This window comes from Marmota monax, unplaced genomic scaffold (genome assembly GCF_021218885.2).
Source record: "Marmota monax isolate L192 unplaced genomic scaffold, Marmota_monax_Labrador192_F-V1.1 WCK01_AAM20220418_F8-fsc00012, whole genome shotgun sequence".
Taxonomy (NCBI): Eukaryota; Metazoa; Chordata; class Mammalia; order Rodentia; family Sciuridae; genus Marmota; species Marmota monax.
The window spans coordinates 19094498-19110555 of record NW_026695227.1 but is presented as its reverse complement, the minus strand read 5'-3'; the positions used below and the strand labels follow the sequence as shown (position 1 = coordinate 19110555).

General features: G+C 38.6%; 1 protein-coding gene across 7 annotated transcripts in view; it reads right to left on the bottom strand.

Moving 5' to 3' along the window:
- The window catches only part of Fgd4 (FYVE, RhoGEF and PH domain containing 4), a 200902-nt gene that overhangs the window by 14125 nt on the left and 170719 nt on the right, over nucleotides 1-16058 (bottom strand). For all 7 annotated transcript variants that reach the window (XM_046435775.2, XM_058576344.1, XM_046435777.2 and 4 more), the window contains 5 exons: nucleotides 15818-15964; nucleotides 8052-8224; nucleotides 4002-4032; nucleotides 3698-3790; nucleotides 3246-3371 (listed from right to left, as the gene is read on the bottom strand). In XM_046435775.2, coding sequence (XP_046291731.1) covers nucleotides 3246-3371; nucleotides 3698-3790; nucleotides 4002-4032; nucleotides 8052-8224; nucleotides 15818-15964 — 570 coding nt within the window. The remainder of the gene's footprint in view (nucleotides 1-3245; nucleotides 3372-3697; nucleotides 3791-4001; nucleotides 4033-8051; nucleotides 8225-15817; nucleotides 15965-16058) is intronic.

The following is a 16058-nucleotide window of genomic DNA, read 5'->3' as shown; positions in this document are numbered from 1 at the left end:
CATGAACCAGAATTAGTAGAAACAACCACCAATAGACTTTGACCACTCAAAATTCTTCAGATATTGGCATTACCAGACAGAAATCCTGAAGTTATATGAGAAGGGTTTGAAAAAAAATAAAGTGGCAAACAACACAAAAACTATAGAAATGAACAGGCAGATTTAGAAGGAAAAAAAAAAAAAAAACTCCCAGAAATAAAAAATAAATGCAGGGCTGGGGATGTGGCTCAGGCGGTAGCGCGCTCGCCTGGCATGCGTGCGGCCCGGGTTCGATCCTCAGCACCACATACAAACAAAGATGTTGTGTCCGCCGAAAACTAAAAAATAAATATTAAAATTCTCTCTATCTTAAAAAAATATAAATGCAAACAAATTCTCCTTAGCTACAACTAAGGAGAATGTCCAAACTAATAGAATTAACAAAATACAGATATGCTACAAAGAGAGGCATGGAGATAGAGACCTGGAGGGTAGAATGGGAAGGTCATGTAACACAAAGACCATATTGTATAACGTTTGAATCTTCCTTATAGAGGAGTTGAGGAAATTATAAGAAATAACATATTCACAATAGTTCCAACAATTCTTGGCACTAGTACACCATAAATGGTAGCTACTCTTTTTATCATTACTGCTACTCTCCTCTACAAACTTGCTTCACTTTTCTATATATTTTTATGTCATTTAATGACATTACCATTTATTCACCTAATCTTAATGTGGGGAGTCACTCTTGATTACTCATTTTGCCCAACTTAGAACCATCTATCTCCCTTTCAAACTTGGTCAATCAAAGCATGGCATGTCTGACTTTCAATGACCTCATCTTTACCTACATTTCTAGTCCCAGCTAGCACAGCCAGTCCCTGTCTTACAGTGTTTGATATCAAGCCAGCCTGTATCCCCCAATATATCAATTGTATCCTCAGTTCAAACATGCTGCCCCACTAATTCTCTGGAAGCTGCTCTCCCTTAGGATGCCATGTCACCAAGGGAAACATCTAGGTCTCTGGCAATAGGTCTGGTTGACCATTGTCAACTCAGAGACCTGAAGAATTGACTCCATCACACCTCAGTTTCCAGAAGGCCTGGTCTTTCCAGTTGTTTTCCTAGGCTCTTCCCATACACACTGCTTTGTATATGATGTAGTCCCCCATCTTCCTTCCACCCCTCAGAACCCTCTCACAGGGCCCTCACTCATGAATCCTCAAGTAGAGGCTGCCGGTTTCTCTCACCTCCCCTTGTGCCATCTCTGAAAACCTCAGGGCTGAAAGCTGGGGTTTGTAGCCTTTGGTTTTCTTCTTGCCCTCAAAACCCTCCCTGGCTTTAGCCTTTTCCCCTACTGAGCTATTGTCTCCTCATCATCTGCCTCACCACCATTCACTCGGGATTTTATAGCTAAAATGGATCTTAGTTCACCAGGGTATCACAATGCCTGGTGACTTCAACATCCACATGACTAACCCACTGAACTGACTTCTTAGGTCCCTATTGCCTGTGCCATTCTTATGAGGTCTGTCTCATGGCTACCCACGAGACTGTGTCACCACCAGGGACTGATCCACATTTGACACGACAAGTTCAAACATGACTTGCTTGCTGGCAGTGGTCCACTAAGATGCAGCTTTGAAATTACAGAACCCCTTCTGTCTATTGACCCCACCACTTTCTCAGCAGCCCTCTGCTCTCCCTCTGAGCTTTCCTACCTTCTTTGTTATTAGCTTAGACTTTCTTTATTCATTATGAACTATCTGATGAAGACACCCCTCTCTCTCCTTGTTTTTCTCACTATATTGACTCTGGATAAACTCTGCCATTTGCCTTCTCTGGCCTGAGCTGAATTTTGTTAGAGAAATCATTGCCATTAAGCTGATGACTATCCCTTTAATCTTATGACCACAGACTACTAATGAGCATCTAGTCCGCCTGTGTTTCTCTGGCAGGCTTACCTTTTTCTGCCCAAGGCAAACCGTTTTATACTTAGTCTTCTCTCTTGAATCTTCCCATCTCCCCCTTCCTTCCTCCTTCACTCTCAACTTACGACTACCTCATTCTTCAGTGAAAATACAACATTGAACCTAAACTCCCTCATTTCACACCACAAAGCCATAAACAACAGCAACCTGTCCCCATTTGTACCCATCTTTCCTTCTGTTATAATGTTCCCCTCTGCCCATCAAAAGCCAGAACTTCTACCTGAAGGGTGAGTTCCACTTCTTCTTGTCTTCTCAAAGACACCAAGTCCTCTGGGCATTCTCTCTTACCACCTCTCACGCCACACTGCCCCTTACTCATCATGTTCCAGCCACGTGGCTTTTGGCAATCTTGTGACTAGAGCAACCTCTTTCCTACTGCAGGTCTTTGGCTCAGACTCAACGTCTGCAATACTCCTCCTGTCTCCTCCTTGGGATTAGCTCTTTCTCCCTCTTTAGGTATCAGCTAAGTACCAACCCTTCAGGTAGGTCTTCTTTTTTTCTAAATAAAATTGGTTCCAAATCTTCCATTACTCCTACCTTCTCTTTTAACTTCTTGACCATTTTCTAATTCTGTTGACAGTAATTCGAAACTCTTGTCTTTCTCCATTACAATGTAAGCTCTGTGAAGCTGGGATCATTTTGTTTACCAGTTTTTTTTTTTTTTTGCTACTGGGGATTGAACTCGGGGCACTCAACCACTGAGCCATATACCAGCCCTATTTTGTATTTTCTTTTCTTTTCTTTGGTGCTGGGAATTGAACTCAGGGGCACTCAACCACTGAGCCACCTCCCCAGCCCATTTTGGATTTTATTTAAAGACAGGGTCTCACTGAGTTGTTCACCGCCTCACTATTGTTGAGGCTGGCTTTGAATTTGCAATCCTCCTGCCTTATCCTCCCCAAGCCATTGGGATTACAGGTATGTGCCACTGTGCCTGGCTCCTATTTTGTATTTTCTTTAGAGACAGGGTCTCACTGAGTTGCTTAGGGCCTCACTGAGTTGCTCAAGCTGGTTTTGAACTCAAGATCCTCCTGCCTCAGACTTCCAAGTTGCTGGAATTACAGGTGGGCACCACCACACCCAGCTTTGTTTCCCATTTTTTTCCTCCAGGGTTCAGCACAAAACTGAGTGCTTTGCACAAAATTGGCACCAAAATAGGCTTATTAAGTGATTTTTTTAAACGATCTTTTTAAAAAATATTTTCCCAGATGATAATCTAACCACTTACACCATTACTAGTGACCTTAATGAACCAGAAACCTCACTTACGTGTCCACATGCTCGACAATGGTGCCTTCTCCTTGTCAGTGCATTGAAAGGTTCCTTGCATTTCATACACATTGTCACTTCATTGTCTCGGATCCATCTCGGGGCTCTTTTCCCTAGCTCAGCAGTCTTAAACAAAAGGAAGAAAAAAAGAGAGAGATATAATATTAATAGAAAAATTGTAATTTCCCTTTTTATTAAAAAAAAAAAAACTATTTTAACAATTGTATAAACCATGTTCTGAAACTCAAGACCCAAGAAAAGAAATCAAAGATTCAAAGAAGTTTAAAGAGTGTCACTCACTACTGTATCCATCAAGAATGAATGAGATTCTGTCTGAATAGCCAATTTTGGCATTGTGAAGGAAAAGGGTCAGATCACAAAATGATTAGATAGATCTTCTGCAACTTTAAAGAGATAAAAGAGTTTAAAACTAAGAACTTAATTCAACTTACAGAAACCTCAGAGTGAATGTCATTATCCTTTGCAATCGCATTTCTGAAGGTTTCATGCCTTTGATGAAAGGCATCAATGGTCTCTTGAAGGGCCTAAAATATAAATGAAATTCAAAGCACACATTAAAGTATCACATGACAATCATGAATACACTTTATCAAACAAATATCCATAATAGGAATCATCTTAAAATTAAATAAACTTGTTCTGATGATTATATATTTAAATAACAGAACGATGTGCGCAAATTAATGTATGCCTAGGTTGCCATAAAACAAAAATGAAAATAGAAATCAGGCTTACCTTGATCCATTCTTCTTTGTCTTGCTCAGAACTAAAACAAAACAAAATTAAAGTGAATGTGGAGAACATTAATTAATTACACCTGGTGAATAAAACTGCTTTCATGTTGTTCTAACTTCCTGGAAAATTCAAGAATGTCCTGAAAGGCATTACAATAATTACACAATGTTTGGCAACTGAGCAAATAAATTCTTCTGAGATACAGTATCAGACTACCTATTAATTTTGGTGACCATATATTTTGTTGGGGGCGGTTAGGTTAAGCTGCCATGCCATATTGCCCTGACATTGAGTGAAATACCCTCAGCTAGTGGTGTTTATCAAGTGGCCCTATACATCTAACATACTGGACAAAGCAGCTAATCCTCCAATCTCCTAAAATACATGAAGGCCCATCTCAGTAAAAAGATTGCAATTATCCTTGCATCTAAAATTCATTACAGATAAACCAAAACAGATCAGCATTTTCAATGCCTGCAGGAAGGAGGTTTCACAGATTAATGGCGCCAGGGCTTTATAATTCTCTTTATGGAAAAAAAATTTCCTCCACTGTAGTCAAGTCCCTGTCATCCCGTTGAGTCAAGTTTTACTTCCTCTCCCCTATAAGAAGCTTATGTAGCTGACTGACTATTGTCACATTAAATTTGAAAAAACACTTTCGGGAACTCTGAATGATCTTTAAATTTTGAAGAATATCAAAGAGTGCCTGTTCATTTACCATATTTGGTAGGCTAGAGCCAAGTGTGAGTTCCAACCTAATGTCACCTACCTCATTCCAACAGGTATCCAATATGATTGAGATAACTGGAGGTTTGTTCCTGTGACACCATCCATCTATCCATTATTTATTATCTTTTTTTTTTTTGTACATGTGATATTGGGGATCGAGCCCAGGACCTTGCACATGTGAGGCAATCACTTCACCACTGAACTATATTCCCATTTCTTTGTGAGAGAGGATTCTCACTAGATTGCTGAGGTTGACCTTAAACCTGCCAATTCTCCTGTCTCAGTCTCCCAAGTCACTGAGATTACAGGTGTGCGCCACCATGCACCATACATGGCTCCAATATTTATTACTGAGTATCATAATGTGCAGGAATGTTGGTAGAATCTGTAAAATGGAAGATTCTGCTTATTGCCCACCTAGAGGCTTAAATCTGTTTCTCAAAAGCAAAAATATAAGCAACTACCTATTGCTTTGCCCTGTCACCACAGCTCTCCTACTCTGGAAGCATAGTTATTAGCTACTTTTAGTCTTCTAAATGCAGACAAAGACACTTAATAAGAATTTAATGTCTTTTTTCTTACTTTTTTACTCTTGGCCAAGTTTTTCTACTCCTTCAATTAATTTACTTATTACAATATTTTAAATTTCACTTCCAATAGAAAAGTATTGCACAAAAATTAGATAAAACATAATACTTGGGGTGGGGGTGTAGTTAAGTGGCAGATTACTTGCCTAAAGTGTGTAAAACCTTGGAGTGGATCCCTGGGCCCTGCCTCAAACAAAACAGAACCCCCACCACCACAAAACCCCAGAATACTTTTTATCTTTTTAAATGTGGAAGAGGAAGCATAAATGCAAGGGGTCAGTCCTGCAGTTGACTCATACCTAAGCAAGAAAAGGGGAACTCTTTTTTTTCCCAGCTGGCTTCAGAAGCAAATTCTCTTTAAATGTTTTCAAATATATACCTAATTTTTTGATTTTTATTTTTGTAGTATAGGGGATTGAATCCAGGACCACTCTATCACTGAACCATATTCCCAGTCTTTTTCAGCTTTTATCTTGAGACAGAGTCTTGAGAAGTTGCCTAGACCAGTCTCAAATTTGCAATCCTCCTGCCTCAGCCTCCCAAGAGTTGCTAGTATTACAGGTGTGTGCCACCATGCCTGGCTTACACACCCAATTTTTAAAACTTTTTCTTTCTTTCTTTTTTTTTTTTTTTGTGTGTGTGGTGCTGGGAATTTAACCCTCAGCCTCATGTAAATGTGTAGAGCTACGGATACTGAGCCACATCCGTAGCTCTACACATTTACATGCAATTTTTAATTGTACATAAATCCCTCTGATTCTCTTTTGAACCCTAATGTTTGTCTCTATTCTTGAGAGCCATTATAGATCAGATGGAAAGTAACCATTTAATCCAGATTTTTTATATTACCACATTATCACAAATATAACTAGGAGAATAAGAAATTCTTAATGAAGAATAACCATGTTTTTGATACTAACTGGAATATTATAAAGTGATGATTGACTGTGCTTAAGAAAATTTCTCCCATCCTAAAAAGCAAATAGCCCAACTTGCTAATGGAGAGCTAATGTCTCCTTGTAGGCATCCAGAAACCTTAGAAAATCTTTGCATTCTCTCCTCTGATGTAACACCTCTTGGGTTTGTAGATTTGGAAGTATGCTGCAATTTTTTTTTTGTGCAGTCTTTTTTATTTTCTATTTTTTAAAATATGCATCACCTTAATTCTTCTGCAATTAAGACTTCTATGATGATCATAGAATTGACTAGTGCTCCCTATTGCCAGGGCCAATAACTCAGACACTGAGTGAGGCCTCACATCAAAAGCCTACAACATAGCATCATACATTTTCCCATGAGTTTGGGTGGCTGAGGCCCAAATCCTACCACGAGGCAGGATAACCATGACCCTCAAAAGCCAAGCCCTCTACCTTTTAAATTCACTTGAAATGCTACCTGTTAATCTTCACAGTATCCCCCGATTGCTCCCCTAATAATGGGGTTTTCAATACAAATTCTTTGTGGGAAATCAAAGAATTGGCTGTTCCTTCAAACTTTCCCAGTTTGCTACACCTTCCACAGTGGTAATCTCACCAATTCTCAGACCTCCTAGGCACAGATTCTAGATAAAATGATATATTCTTGCCAGATGCAGTGGTACACACCTGTAATCCCAGTGACTCAGGAAGCTGAGACAGGAGGATCACGAGTTCAAAGCCAGCTTCAACAAAAGTGAGGCTTTAAGCAACTCAGTGAGACCCTGTCTCTAAATAAACTACAAAATAGGGCTGGGATTGTGGTTCAGTGGTCGAGTGCCCCTGAGTTAAATCCCCAGTACCAAAATAAATAAATAAATAAATAAATATTTTTTGTTGAAAGCTTGAATATTAAACTCCTAGACAGTGACTATATGTAAACCAGGGTGAATTCACCTAGGCAACCGGAACCACATGCTGTATACAGAGGAACAGAAGGGCTCTCTGACTCTACATGGATTATCGGGCACCAACACAGTTAGAACTGGGATTGGTACTTTACACTCAGATCTGTGATCTTATGGAGTGTCCACATTTTCACCTTGCTAGGCCTTTGTAGACTAAATGGAAAACTGTCTTCTAAAGCAGATTTATTTCACATCCTGACAGCACCTTGTCTTTCAGAGGTTCATTCATAAGATAGTCAGCTATGATCTGCTGTGGTTTTCCTAGTTCTTCCTAGGAAAAGTTAGTTCAGAACTCCAACCTTTTCTCTCCTACTCAATAAGGTGCATAATTAGAGCCATATTCTCGAAGTTCTGATTGCCAAAGGACTCCTTTCATGTATCTTACAACTGACTGTGGCAGGGATCATTACTTTGATTACCCTGTCAAACATTTCTTTCCATCAAAGTGCTTCTAGGTTCCAAGAATACAGAGCCCCTAAAGGACTCAGCAGTTTAGTATGGAATAGTCATCAAACAAATATTTGAGAAGCAAGAGGAGGAATAGAAGGCTGATTAGGGGAGAGCAATTTCTTCCAAGTGTCAAGACTCTGACAACATGTAGCAAACTCATCTTCCTAGTACCTTGTTATTCTGAAGAGATAATCAACTGAGTGAATGCTTACTGACCTAGGCACCATGGGGAGAGGAAGTCATGATGTCTGTCCTTCAAGAGCTCCCAGGTCTCTATTTACATCCAGTCAGATTCCCAGGGGTCTGTAGCATTCACTTGGGAAAAAACCCTCAGCACTACTCTTGAGCTATAATTTACTCTGATGTTTGGGATAAGCATTGGGACAGCAATGATTCTCTTACCTGGCCTGTAGTTCCAGTGTTCTCTCTTTTCCAGACACCTGGAATGTGTATGGATATTCTTCATTATGAGTCTCTACAATTTTCATTCCATCGATGCCAACCCTAGTCCGAACTGTGAATTTTGAGCCTACCAAGCTGAATCTGGGCACGCAGTACAGTAACATGTTGTTGAACTGCAAGAAACAGAATGTATATCAATACACAATAAATAGAGAAAATAAGGAAAACTGACCAATATTAAAAGTAGACCTGGACAGAAATTCCTTGGAATTCCAGGGAATATGGTACTTCCTACTTGAGGAAAATTTACCCCTACATTAAGATTTTTATGCTTACATTTTTTAAAAAAAATCATACAATTTTTGAAATAGTTTCCTTTCATGATTCAAATATTTTACTAATAGGTAAGTAAATCAATCACCTTTTTATACCACTGCTTTAAGAAAATTAGTTCAATAAGTTTGATAAAAATTTATTCAGGACTTTTGATATACTAGGAATTGAAGTTGTTATGTTTTTTTCTTTTGTTACCATTTATTTATTTATGGTACCAGGGATTGAAGCAATGGATGCTTAACCACTGGGACATGTCCCCAATCCTTATTTATTTATTTTGAGACAGGCCTCACTAAGTTGCTGAGGCTGGCTTTGAAATTGCAATCCTCCTGCCTCAGCCTCCCAAATTGCAGAGATTATAAATGTGCACCACTGTGCCTGGCTTTTTTTTTTTTTGTAAATGGTATTGAGGATCTCCAGGGTCTCATGCCAGACAAGCACTCTATCACTGAGCTATATCCCCAATCCTTAACTGAAATTCTTTTTTTTTTACTTTATTTTATTTTTTGAAGTTCTCAACTTTGGAAGTTAAATTCCTGGCCAGGTGCAATAGTACACACTGTAATCCCAGTTACTCAGGAGGCTGAGGCAGGAGGATCAGTGGTTGAGTACCCCTGGGTTCAGTCCCTGGTACTATAAAAAAAAAAAAAAAAAAAGAAAGAAAGAAAGAAAGAAAAGAGCTGGGAAAGAGGTACACACCTGTAACCCCTGCTACTTAGGAGGCTGAGGCAGGAGAATTGCAATTTTGAGGCCAACCTTGCAAGTTAGCAAGACCCTGTCTCAAAAGGACTGGGGGAATATAGCTTAGTGGCAAAATGCCCCTGGGTTCAATCCCCAGTATCAGAAAAAATTTTAAAAAAAGAGAGAAAAAAAATCCTGATCACCAGCACAGACCTATGAATCCTTGAATCTTCAAAATTTATCACGTAAATTTACAGAAAACCCATCAGTTAGTATCAAGAGGTTTTTAAAGGTATGACCTTATTCTTGTCTTGATAAGGTGTACTTAAAAGAAAAAAAGAAAAGAAAGGTTTTTATTTTGAAACTGAATCAAAATTATTATGTACATTGCCTCATTTCTGGTCAACAATTAACAGTCCTTGCTAGGACCATGAACAATATAAGACTGACATAACAGAATCTGATTTTTTAATGACTTTGTGAAAGCATTTATTTCACTTTTTTGGTGAGAGGGATACAGAGGATTGAACCCAGGGGTGCTTTACCACTGAGCTAAATTTCAAGCCTTTTTTATTTTGAGACAGGTTCTCACTAAGTTGTTCAGGCTGGCCTTGAATTTGTGATTCTCCTGCCTCAGCCTCCCCAGTTGCTGGGCATGTGCCATCACGCCCAGCTATTTCACTTTTGAATATGTTAAAACATACAGAGAAATAAAACTCTATAAATATTTGGGTTAATTTGTGGGCAGATTTCTAAGAACAGGTCCATACTTCTTACTTCATATTTGTTATTTAAATTGTTTCAAGGGTTACATATATTTTTCTTAGGCAAGAGTTACTAGGAACTAAAAATGATCTTTCGCTTTTCCAACAGCATTTGCCCTAAATTCTAACTTTTTTTTTTTTTCACATGCTTCATCAAGATTTCTTAATTTGTTCTTTTTCAAATTTTCTCTAAAATTTTACTATAAGCCCTGACTTTACTGCTTAGGAGGTGTGTGAACCCTCATGCTTCGGGGTCATTATCTGCAAGTCACTGGTTGCTAAAAAGATTAAATGAGGAAACCAAATGGTAAGTATTTAGCACGGTACTTTGCACATACAAGTTACTTAAATTAAACAAGTTGTCGTAGGATTTGATTCTTGAGCTTTCCTCCCAAGCCCTCTGCTTGGCTCCATACTATGTTCTAAGAGGAGACACATCAATGGATATTTAAATCATCAACATGTTTATTCGACACAGTCCATTGTGCTCATTCTGAAAGTACATTTCTCACCAGTTGTTTTTCGTTCATCATTTTGTAACTTCCTATAACCACCGTCATCATAAATTTCAGTTCCACACAGGGGAACATAGTATTAAAAGAGCACTAAATGCATTTAACATATATCCCAGTATCATCTATTTATATTTCTAGTAGAGGACCTAAGCCTTTATCATTAACAGCTCACTAAGTTCTGTGTGTGGCCATGACAGCCTCATTGTAGTAGATAGAATTTGGAGATTTGAAAAATCTCCCAATGTTCTCATTGCCAATTCTGTATTGTAGCTTGACTAAGCCCATACCTTACTAATTTTCTGGGGAAGGGGTGACATTGAGGATTGAATCCAGGGTGCTCTACCACTGAGCTATATCCCCAGCCCTTTTTGAGACAGGACCTCTCTAAATTGCTGAGGCTGGCCTGGAATTTGCAGTCCTCCTGTCTCAGCCTCCCAAATTCATGGGACTGCAGGCATGCACAACCACATCTGGCCTGTTTGCTAACTTTTTGAGTTAACATTTCTTTCCCTCTCCCTTCCAACCCCCTAAGGAGGAGATTTGGTTAAGACTGTATGTTGGAGGGGCTGCAGAGCCACCACCACAAGGACAGCTCACACTTAACCAAATTGTTTCTGAAAATGGAGTGACAAATGTAGTATTATAGCATAAAAGAGTCAAGTTACCTGATACTTGTGTTCAGGTTCACTTTATAGTCTTGTTGGTTTATAGACGTATAAATACATGAATATGGAGGATCTTAGCATTTGCCTTTGGTAGTTATTCTCATAAGATGACAGACAGATGTAAATATGTTTCTCTTTCCTTTTCATGCTTTCAGGACTACCTTCCTGAAACTCTTCCTTGGTAGGACTTCACAGTATAAATTGTAAATAACTACATATTATCCTTAAAGAACTCTGATCACAATCTAATGCTGGTTAATAAATACCTTCTGTATTCACAGAGATGAAAGTGGGAGGTTTTATAGGATATAAAATATTGCCTCACAAAGATTAGGTGCCATATCTGTAAAAAACAAGGTAGCTGGTCCTACTCCCTCTCTGAAACTTGCTCCTGTGGCAAAAGCCCTGTCACCACTACTAAGAGAATCTCTTGTCTCTGGGTTTCCCCTCATACTGAAAGAAGAAGTTGCAGCAGCCATAGCACCAACAATGACTTTTTCTTTCACTGTAGGAGATTCACTTTCTTCTTTCTTCCTATCCATAGTTGAGAAGTGGTAATCAGCAAAGCACTGAGTAATGAGGCCATCTGTAGAAGTCCTAGGTTGTGACAAGACCTAGAAGCAAGTTCTCAATCTTATCTTTAAAAAAAAAGGGGCGCGGGGTTGGGGGCGGAGTGGGCGTGGTGGCTCACGCCTACAATCCCAGTGGCTCAGGTGGCTGAGGCAGGAGGATGGTGAGTTCAAAGCTAGCCTCAGTAAAAGCAAGGCGCTAATTAACTCAGTGAGACCCTGTCTCTAAATTAAACACAAAATAGCGCTGGGGATGTGGCTCAGTAGTTGAGTGCCCCCGAGTTTAATCTCCAGTGCCAAAAATGGGTGGGGTGATCTCTGCAGCTTGATCTCTAGTGTGCAAGTGTTTCTAACCTCTTACAATATGTTCACTGAAATAATCCAATTTCATTGAAGTTTGTTTTAGAAGGTAATAGAAGAGTGTTGGAGGAAATTTACAGTGACTGATCTGTATATTTAAAGTTTAAATAAGGGAAAAAAAAATTACCTAGCAAGCTCTAACAAGGAATAGAACAACTACAAAAGGCCAAGAATAAAAACTCTTGGGCCATTTTGTGGAATAATTTAGTGATTTTTATTTTAAAACCTTCAGATCCCAGATAAGTTGATTTGATTGTGTGTGTATACTTTTTTTTTTATTGGTTCTTTTTAGTTATACATGACAGAAGAATTCATTTTTATATAATTGTACAAGCATGGAATATATCTTATTCTACTTAGGACCCCATTTTTGTGGATATACATGATGGTTCAATTCACTATGGTGTATCATGTAAGTACACAGAAAAATTATTTCTGATTCCTTCCACTGTCTTTCCTTTTCTTATCCCCCTCCCTGCTTCCCTTCATGCACTTTTTTCCTAATCTACTGAGTATCTGTTCTTCCCCAGCCCCCTTGTTGAGGATTAGCTTCCACATATCAGTAGTGATCTAGTTAACAGAGTAACCTACATCAACATAAAGAAGTGAAAATGTAGTGTGGAAGCAAGCAAATAGGAACGAGTAAGGAGCATTTGGATATGGAATCAGATTCTAAACATAGTTTGACTTTTAAGCCAAATTTAATATCCTGTAGTAGGGAATCAAAAGCTTGCCTTCATTTTCTCACTAGAGAAAAAAGAAAAGGAAAACGCTACTTTTGAAGTTTCCACTTATAGAAGAACAAGATGTTCCCTAGGAATAAACACGACAAGCACAGTCTCAGAGAGTGGATTCAATGAATGAACCTACACAGTATGTGATTCTAGAATGGTCTTCAAAACACATGGTTTCCTAAAATTCCTGCTATGCCACTCTACCCTCCTGGGAGGTAATGGTGTGGTATATTTGACAGCCGATGGGAACTGGATGAAGATGGGTCTTTTCCTCAGTTGCTAACTGCCATATTCCACCCATCCCCCATGCCCAAGGCTCCTGCCATCTCTCTTCCAAACAGCAGCTTAATTTGGCTTTTCATCAAGATTCTCGACCTCAAACTATTTCCAGAATAATTTTGAAATGTGAAAATTAAACCAAGACAACTGGTTAGACACAGAACTAAAAAGTTTACCTATAGAGACTGTAACACTAATGAGGAAGAAGAAAAAGGACCTATAATGTAAAGACAGAGCAGACATTGATTCCTGGAGGATTTTACTCAGAAAAGTATATTAAGCTGACTTTTTAATTCTATGTTGTTGATGCCTGGACATCTTCATGCCTTGCTCATACTGAAGGGACTGACCCTCCCAGGTGACCCAGTTCCTAGAGATAGTCTAAGAATCACCTGTGAGCACCCCTTCTGTACGGAAGCAAACACCCTCAAACACCCCCCCTCATCAAGCTGGGCTGCTGATTCCGCTGCCAGAATCACCGCCAAAGTCAGGCAGACAGGAGCTCACTGCAGTTCAAATTTGCCCATCCCAAGCCTTTTACTGCCTTGCCCATTATCTCCTGTGGAAGCCACAAAGGCTCCTGCCTACCACCCCTTCTGCTTGTGCCCTCTGCCTCTTCACTGCTGTCCCCTCCCCATGGTAGGAATAGCCCTCCTGTTGGGATCTGTCTTTTCATCTCTCTACCATTCTTTTTTTTTTTTTAAATGGTGGCAATGCTTTATTATCCTTTGAACTATGCCTACAATTCAGTCATTTGATAAGTATTTTTTTTTAGAGAAAGAGAGAGAGAGAAAGAATTTTTAAATATTTATTATTTTAGTTTTCGGCGGACACATCATCTTTGTTTGTATGTGGTGCTGAGGATCGAACCCGGGCCGCACGCTTGCCAGGCGAGCGCGCTACTGCTGGAGCCGCATCCCCAGCCCATCTCTACCATTCTTGAATAATAATATTTAGGTCTATTTAGTTCTCTGTATCACCTGGGAAAGGTGGTGTACCTTCTCTTTAGCTCAAATAAGGACTTTATAGTTAGATAATATTCATACATTTTAAAAACAAATAAAATTAATATACAATACAAATTTATCTTTTTTTTAAAAAAATTGATTTTAGTATAGTAGTAAACCGACGCTACTAGTTCTGGAACTCTAAAATGAAACCTTATGCCCATTTCTCCTTCCCACCAGCCTTAGGCAACCACTAATTATGTAATCGGTGCATTTGCCTATTCTAGACATTTCCTATAAATGGAATCAGAGTATGTGGCCTTTTGTGACTGACTTCTTTCATTTGACAGTTTTCAAGATGCATCCATGTCATATATTATCAGTACTACAATCCTTTTTATTGACATAAATTCTTTTTATTGACATAAAATAGGATAGGCCATTGTATAGATAAACCACACTTTAACCATCCATCACTGATAAACATTTGGGTTACTCATATTTTTGGGCTAAGATGAATAATGCCATATGGATGTTGATACATAAGTTTTTGTGTGGACATGTGTTTTCAATTTTCTTGAGTTGAACAGACTTGGAGTGGAACAACTGGGTCACATGGTAGGCAAATATTCTTTAAAAAAGAAATGACTGAGAGATACTGAACATCCCTCTTCATGACAGCTTGCATAAGGTTTCTTTTCAAAGAAGGCTGGAAGCAGTAGATAGAAACTTCTCAGGCCTTAAGAACAACTCTGTGAAATGAATGCCTGGCAGCAGAAAAGTCTGCCTAGGCAGCCTCTTCACCAATGAGTCTTTGTTCTTTGCCTTTAATAACAATCATAATAAAGCTAGTTGACTGAGCCACTATTCAATGTGTGCTTGCTCTTTGTCATGCTAGCCATTATGATCCTTATTTTATTAGATACAGAAAAGAATCAGAATTCACTAAGGTAACAAAGAAATACAGGTCACCTGGACAGAAACTTAAAATAATAATAATAATGGCCTGGATGCCCCAGAAAGACTACTACATTTGAGATAAGCCCCAGACTAATTGTCATTTCCAGGAAGTGAAGGAAGAGACAAGGACTGGCAATGGTGAAAAGGAACTGTGTAGCAATCACATTTTCCCTATAAATACTTTAGACACAGCCTTACAATCTTGCCCATACAGTTTTTTTTTTTTTTTTACTCTAGAATGATTAAAAAAGTGATTACAGATGATTAGGAGAATTGCTGTCAGGAAATGGTATGGCAACAAAATACTCAGGAAATGGTGCCTATTATGTTGAAAATGAAAGAAAACAAGTAGACAAGGAGGATTTCAGAAAGTATACCATACCCTGCATATGCACTATTAGCATTATCATGGAATTCAAGGCTAAATTGTCTTCAATACGCCCTACTGAAGTAAATTATACCCATAAAGTACACCAAAAATAGTTAAATTTTAGTTACTTAGACTATTCCGTCCTTCAAACTCCTAACAGTGTTTACTAAATCAAAGCAGATGTAATTAAAAAAATAATATATATATATATATATATATATATATATATATATACATATATATATACATATTTTAAAAACATTTTACTTTTATGTGGTGCTGAGGATCAAACCCAGGGCCCTGCACGTGCTAGGCGAACACTCTATCACTGAGCCACAACCCCAGCCCTAAAAATATTTTTTATTTTATTTCTTTGTGGTGCTGGGGATTGAACCCAGGGCCTTGTACATGCAAGGCAAGCACTACACCAACTGAGCTATATCCCCAGCCTCAGATGTAATTATTTTGGGGAGCAAGCAAATAAGCATTGTACTTTTCCAAGATGTAAACAACAATTTTTCTTTTTGTAAATTATTCCTTTTTGGTAAATTTTTCTTATGTATCTTGACAACACTAGAATACTCACTAAGAAAAGATAGCGTTCTTGTGCTGACGTGTTCCGTGCAGCTAGCTTGAGGATCTGTCCTTCTTTTATTAGTTCATTGGAAGGGTTTACAATGTCTTCTTCTTCTCCCAACATTTCATAAATCTCCAAGAGTTTCTTTAGGTTCTCCTGGGAAATTAAAACAAAATACAGCAAGATCAAATACAGGAGGTGTCAATTAAGTGAAATGAATAATAATACCATGACCTTAACTAAAATCTGT